This window comes from Plectropomus leopardus, chromosome 14, assembly GCF_026936395.1.
Source record: "Plectropomus leopardus strain MGB_pleo_1.0 chromosome 14, ASM2693639v1, whole genome shotgun sequence".
In the NCBI taxonomy this organism is placed as follows: Eukaryota; Metazoa; Chordata; class Actinopteri; order Perciformes; family Serranidae; genus Plectropomus; species Plectropomus leopardus.
Genome location: NC_142189.1, coordinates 32,873,130 through 32,880,474, shown reverse-complemented (window position 1 = coordinate 32,880,474; position 7,345 = coordinate 32,873,130). Strand labels below are relative to the sequence as shown.

The 7,345-nt window shown below is 43.6% G+C and overlaps 2 protein-coding genes across 2 annotated transcripts; both read left to right on the top strand.

The window, feature by feature from the left end:
* Positions 1–269: 269 nt before the first annotated feature.
* On the top strand, positions 270–1,420 carry LOC148187567 (uncharacterized; the record flags this gene model as incomplete). Its single annotated transcript, XM_088087958.1, has 2 exons — positions 270–792; positions 852–1,420. Coding segments are annotated over exons 1-2 (1,092 nt in total), but the record flags the coding sequence as incomplete, so codon positions are not given.
* Positions 1,421–1,436: 16 nt separating this feature from the next.
* LOC148187566 (uncharacterized) lies at positions 1,437–3,618 on the top strand. Its single transcript, XM_088087957.1, has 2 exons — positions 1,437–2,372; positions 3,188–3,618. The coding sequence occupies exons 1-2, from the start codon at positions 1,793–1,795 to the stop codon at positions 3,616–3,618; spliced, it is 1,011 nt and encodes a 336-aa protein (XP_087944083.1). The 5' UTR covers positions 1,437–1,792.
* The last annotated feature ends 3,727 nt before the right edge of the window (positions 3,619–7,345 follow it).

Sequence of the window (7,345 nt, the reverse complement as noted above, 5' to 3'; positions counted from 1 at the left end):
GTGTTTACATCCCACCGTCGGCTAACGTGCAGGACGCACAACGCACGCTCGCTGACCAGATTCTCTGTGTGGAGCGGACCTACCCGGACTCTTTTGTCATTGTGCTTGGTGACTTTAATAAAGGTAACCTCTCACATGAACTCCCTAAATACAGACAGTTAATCAAATGTCCGACCAGAGAGGAGAACATTTTGGATCACTGTTACACCACATTAAGCGGTGCCTATCACGCCGTCCCCCGTGCTGCACTGGGACTCTCAGACCACGTGATGGTCCATCTGATTCCTGCATACAGGCAGAAACTGAAGCTCTGTAAACCTGTTGTGAGGGAATCAAAACAGTGGACCAGTGGAGCAGTGGAGAATCTCCAGGCGTGTTTGGACTGCACTGACTGGGATGTTTTCAGGACTGCTACCAAAACTCTGGATGAGTTTACAGATGCTGTGACGTCCTACATCAGCTTCTGTGAGGACAGCTGTATACCAACACGGACCAGGGTGAGTTATAACAATGACAAGCCCTGGTTCACAGCAAAACTCAGACAGCTCAGGTCAGACAAAGAGGCAGCTTTCAGGAGTGGGAACAGAGACGGTTTCAGAGAGGCAAAGTATGCGTTTAGCAAGGAGGTGAGAAAAGCTAAATGTTTGTACTCTGAGAAACTCCAACACCAGTTCTCAGCCGGTGACACTGCCTCTGTGTGGAGGGGGCTCAGGCAGATAACCAATTACAAACCCAGAGCCCCACAAGCTGCCAATGACTTGCGTCTGGCCAATAGCCTGAATGAGTTTTACTGTAGATTTGAAAGACAATGGGACAGTCCTGACTCCATCCCCCATCACACCTCTGACCAGCCTCAACCCTCCACCTGCACCTCCCCATCTCAGCAGGAGCTTCACCACAGCTGCCCACCTCAGAAGCTCCCAACTCATCCTCCCCCTCCCCCCCAGTGACACCTTTCTCCATCCAGGAGAAGGATGTCAACAGACTGTTCAAGAGGCAGAACCCCCGCAAAGCAAGTGGGCCGGACTCTGTCTCTCCATCCACCCTGAAGCACTGTGCTGATCAGCTGTCTCCAGTGTTCACAGACATTTTCAACACCTCACTGGAGACATGCCACGTACCGGCCTGCTTCAAGGCCTCCACAATCATCCCTGTTCCCAAGAAGCTGAGGACAACAGGACTCAATGACTACAGACCCGTCGCCTTGACCTCTGTGGTTATGAAGTCATTTGAGCGCCTCATGCTTCCACACATCAAAGACATTACTGACTCACACCTGGACCCCCTACAGTTTGCCTACAGAGCCAACAGGTCTGTAGATGATGCAGTTAACCTGGCCTTGCATTTCATCCTCCAGCACCTGGACTCCCCAGGATCCTATGCCAGGATCCTGTTTGTGGATTTCAGCTCTGCCTTCAACACAATCATTCCAGCTCTCCTGCAGGACAAGCTCTCCCAGCTGAACGTGCCAGACTCCACTTGCAGGTGGATCACAGACTTCCTGTCTGACAGGAGGCAGCATGTAAAGCTGGGAAAACACATCTCTGACTCCCGGACTATCAGCACTGGATCCCCTCAGGGCTGTGTTCTTTCCCCTCTGCTATTCTCCCTGTACACCAACAGCTGCACCTCCAGTCACCAGTCTGTCAAGCTCCTGAAGTTCGCGGACGACACGACCCTCATTGGGCTCATCTCTGATGGAGATGAGTCCGCCTACAGGAGGGAGACAGACCATCTGGTGTCCTGGTGCAGCTTGAACAATCTGGAGCTCAACGCTCTAAAGACAGTGGAGATGATAGTAGACTTCAGAAGGAACACAGCCCCTCTCACCCCCATCACCCTGAGAGACTCTCCAGTGGTCACGGTGGAGTCCTTCTGCTTCCTGGGCACCATCATCACCCAGGACCTCAAGTGGGAGCTGAACATCAGCTCTCTGACCAAAAAAGCCCAACAGAGGATGTACTTCCTGCGGCAGCTGAGGAAGTTCAACCTGCCAGTGAAGATGATGGTGCACTTCTACACCTCCATCATCGAGTCCATCCTCACCTCCTCCATCACCATCTGGTACGCTGCAGCTACTGCCAAGGACAAGCGCAGGCTGCAGCGTATCATCCGCTCTGCTGAAAAGGTCATCGGCTGCAGCCTGCCCTCCCTCCAGGACCTGTACACCTCCAGGACTCTGAGGCGTGCAGGTAAGATTGTGGCCGATCCCTCCCACCCTGGACACAAACTCTTTCAATCACTCCCCTCTGGCAGGAGGCTTCGGTCCATCAAGACCAGAACCTCACGCCACAAGAACAGTTTCTTCCCGTCTGCCACCGGCCTCATAAACAAGGCCCAGGTCCCCACTGGCCTTGCGCTCCTCATAGACTGTACGTTACATTAACGTGTTCATTAATGCACATCACCGGCACTGCTGCTGGTCATGCGGCACATCCACACCATAAAATTGCACTCAAACCTGTATAAATGTGAATTTCAATGTAAATATCAATATATATCTTGCACTCCAACCATTCTTGTATATACTTTAATTCCATGGTTCTGTTTCTTGCACTGTTACACTGTTACTTGTGTTACTTGTTTTGTTTTGCACTGTAAGACTCGTACTTTTTATATTTTATATTTTATATTTTATATTTGTATCTTCTATTTTATCTGTTTTCTTTTTCTATATTTATGTTGCACCAACCCACCAGAACAAATTCCTCGTATTGTGTTAACTATACCTGGCAATAAATCTTTTTCTGATTCTGATTCATTCAATCTAATGTTCAGACAACCTTTTGAGGATGTTTATCATTTCAAATAATGCTACTCTAAGATTAAATACTGACAAAGATATAACGTTATATCTGCAATGCTCTGAGGATGTTTTGGTGATGTTTAGAGGTGACAGATCATAGAATGTTCTTATTGAGGATAGTGTTAGTTCAGGCAGGCCACGGTGTAAAGCGCTGTTACTGTTGATATCAGCTGATATCATGCAAGCATTATCAGCTGATGGCCAGCTGATTCACCTCTAAGCATCTGATTCGTTTAACTCACTCACACCGCTTTATTTAAGCTGCTCTAGCCTGCCTGCTCTTCCTTGTTCCCTCTGCATGCCGCTTTTGTGAGCTCTCGTGATGACGACGCTGCCGGTGCCCGCGCTTCTGCTACCCTGCTGCTTGCCATGTCAGTCTAGTTCGTGTTGAGGGTTCGTGGATAGTCGGTTGCGTCCTGGGCAGTCAGCCTCCTCGGTCCGAGCCTGTGCAGGCTGTCGCTGATGAGGGCGCCGCATCCATTCGCCGGGGCTCTCGTTGGGCAAATGGCAGTCCCATTTCTCCCTGCATTGATGGCTGGCCGGTGCCCCGGCTGCTGGGGGCCTTGTTCGAAATGGTGTTACGGTTCCTTGTGGTGCCTCTGGTGATGTCCTCTGTGCCTACTCATGGCTGCGTCCCTGTTGGCCTGCCTGTTGCCGTTGTGCTCCCTTGGTTGAAAGCTGGCGGGAAGAGGAAGCGCGGTGTCCGCACCTCTGCTGTTGCTCCCATTCCGGTCACCTGTGACGTTTGTCCATCCGGCCGGGCTGACCTGGACAGTTGTCTGGCAATCATTCTGCTCTGCTCTGTCTTCTGACGGGTATGCTTTTTGTGACTTTCACAGGGGATTAGGGTGTTCCTCAGGCTGTGGGAAAAGAAAAGTAAAAAGAAAAAAAAAAACAAACAACACCAAAAAATAAAACGGTGTGTCCTCTTTGTCGTCTTGTGTTCTTGGGTGTTATTTTGGGCAGTGACCTGATACAGGCCTCTCTCCCTCTCGGGGGTTGGGTCGCGTTTGTGGATCCCGCACAAAGCCTGTTAGCACATCAGTTGAAAAGGGACCTGCTTCCCTGCTTATTCATTTTAATTTCACTTTTCGTTTCATTTTCCGTCCTTTGGACCTTGCTGCGACAGTGGTGAACCTCCATGATGTGGTGTCACTGGATGCTGGCTGCGGGTCTGAGCTCTGATTCTGGTCCCCCCTGTGCACTAATTGGAACAGCATTTCTTTCTTTTGTGATGGCACTCTTGGGTCCTCTCCCGCTTTTAGGCTTTATATGGATGCTGGCCCTTCCGTTGGTCTTCCGGGTTTTCAAGAATCAGTGGTTTGCTATGTATGGCCAAAAGAACTGCTATCACTGCCAACCAATGTTTCTTCTGTTGCACTCATGGAGTATACCCAGTGGTTATTGCTTGTCTTTTGTGGAGAAAGCACTGGGAAAGGAAATGAATTCTGTTGGTCCTATTGTGATTTGTTGTTAGAAACTGTGTTTCTCACTGCCTTTTATGGGAAGGAACAACAATTCCAATATCTGAAAAAAAAAAAAAAAATACTGCTTTTGTCCTTTGTCTTCCATGAGGTGTAACTTGAAAAGCCAACCTCAAGCCAGACATGATGAGCCTCTCTTTGCCACGGAGGAGGGAAAACCGATATCCCGGGTCTGGCTTGCCTCACGTCTTCGCCTCCTCTGCCACACTGCAAGCTTCCTCCAGATTGTTTCACAGCCATTCCCCTCGCATACACTGTAAAAAAAATCAAGGTGGTACAACTTAAAAACGTAAGTTAATTTGCTGCCTCATAAACATGAGTTAACTCAACTTAAAGATAATTTTTGTTTCAATTCACACATTTAAGTTATACAAGTTGTTTAATTAATGATAATGTATTGTTTGAACTTGATACTTTGAGTTAAAACAACTTACTATGTTACATTATCCATTCAATAAAACTTGTTTTGTCTTGTTAAATCAACATACAATTCCACATTATTTCAACTCACAAAGTTAAGTTCTAGAAGTCTTTAATTAATGATAATTCATTGTTTGAACTTGATAGTCCAAGTTAAAACAACTTACGATGTTACATTATACATTCAATAAAACTTGCTTTCTATTGTCAAAGAAACACACAATTCCACACTATTTCAACTCACATTTTTAAATTACCATATTCATACCAATTGGATTTTCAAGTTATGTTTACTCATGTTTTTAAGGCAGCAAATTAACTTCAGTTTTCAAGCTAACTAAACTAACATTTTTAATTTTTATGCCTTATCTTGACTAATAATGGCAAGTTTACCAGTTTCACAACAAACTTACAACTTATCTGTTCAAAAACATTTATTTGAACAATTGCCTCAGCCTTCAACTCATTTGAACACACTTAGGGCAGACGCCGGATAACACACAATGCTAAAAGCCAAAATAAATGAAAGGATTTATCTCCAAGACCTACACAACATACCGATGTGTGTTGAAGTGAGACTGTTATGCATGTTAAATAAGAAAATTTAAACAATATGTTAAACAACAGTCACCCTATAGCTGCCCTAATTCACTTGTGACTGTTCTGATGATTTGTGAAGTGCATTTCACATTCAAAAAATGCGTTAAAGAAAATCATGTCTGAAAAGAGAGCACCCCAGACCATCAGTTTAAAATAAAACAATTAAATAACCATGCTTTTAAATCCTGAGACTGTTGAATGCTTACATAAGACAAGTATGGCATTTAATATTCATAAAATAATATAGTATGTTAAATAAAAATAGTCTGCCTGAGCAGAGACAATCACCTCTTGTAATCAGTCCAACAAAATGAAGTGGGCCAATAGAAACTTTTTAAACCCTGTGATTGTTCTTATGGTTTGTGTAAAAGTGCATTTCACATTCAAAAAATCTGTTAAAGAAAATCATCTGCCTGAGCAGAGAACAGTAGAAAATGAAGTAGGTTAAAATGAAGTGGTTAAATAACTGTTGTAAATCCTGAAACTACTTTTGGACTACTGCAATGGACAAGTATATTGCAAGCCCTTTTAACATTTAATCAGTAGTGGTAGCAAATGTACACAGCAAAATGTTTTTTTTTGACTACTTTGAACTTGAGCTAGCATATCCATAGTGTAATTTTGACTACTAGCAAGACTAATTAAAGATATCTACAATTATTTTTCTCACTAGTCAAAATGTTAATCTTGATATCAGTAATTAATTGCTTACTAATGGAAATGTTCATTGTAGATGTCTGCAACTTGCTGAATTAAAACAAAATATCATTTCCACTAGTGAAAACTAAAATACTAGTCAGCCCTACTGATTAAATGTTAAAAGGGCTTGCCATACAACTGCATTCAACATCCATAAAACATACAGTATGTCTTAAATAAAATTCTGCCTGAGCAGAGAACAGCAGAGACCATCACCTCTCATAATCAGTCCAACAAAATGAAGTGGGTCAATATCAGTTCTTTATATCCTTAGACTGTGCTTAAAGTTATTTTAAGTGTGTGTAATTTCCATGTCCACTTCAGTCCTATTCCACTGAAAAGATAGAAATGGGAACTTTTTTTTTTGGTGAAATACAAGTCTTTCCTTTTAAAGTCTCAGACAAACCAGCCTCTAACACAACAAGTCTGTATTCAACAAAATGAGCAAAATTATTGACAAGGAACTCTTTCCAGATGATGAACAGAAGTTACAGTTTGTACCTCAGGATCCTGTTTCTTATACCGTGTACTCGAGCAGAGGCTTGGTCTGCTTTGATCTTCATCACCACTCTCTGAAGAAACTCAAAGGAATAACTCATGGCTTCTGGATACCAAGATTCACACAGTAGATGACGCCCATCAGCATGGCAAAGCTGAATGGCACATCTTTCATGTTGTGCAAGCACAATCGCCTCCTCGACCACAACTGCCACAATCAAGACCTCACGTGAAAGGCATTCCGTTCAGCATCTTCATAGCCTATCAGTAGGCCAAGTTGCATCCCTTCATGGCTTCATCCAGAGCCCCAACATGAGCCTTTGAAAAGCAGAAATGATAATGTAATTGTTGTCGTCGATAAGTAAATAGGCTTTACAAGGCTAATTCAAATTTCAGTCATCATAATCCTTAAAAATAGAACAAGGAAGTCATGCCCCCATTTTGTCCGTCGGTCCCAGAACAGTCTGAACCAACATAAAAACCAAATATTAATTCATTTTCAGGATTTTAATCCTTTAAATGGTCTTCTTTACTCTAGTAACGCAGAGGGATCAAAATGTTAGTTTTAATGATCCAATGGGAACATTTTATCCTTAAGGTTGTACGGTTTAAATATGAAATTTTAATAAAAAAAAAAAAGCCAAATTTATGACCATTAGAATGAACACAGCCAATAGGATAAACAAACAAAACAACAAAAGTGAAACAGACAAAAACATACACACATCTGCAGTTTTGAATGACAGATATAGTTATGGTCTTACATTACACATCCTGATGACGCCTGATGGATCTTCGCCGGTTATGAAGTGTGGCAGGCCGAGCAGAGCAGCAGTCC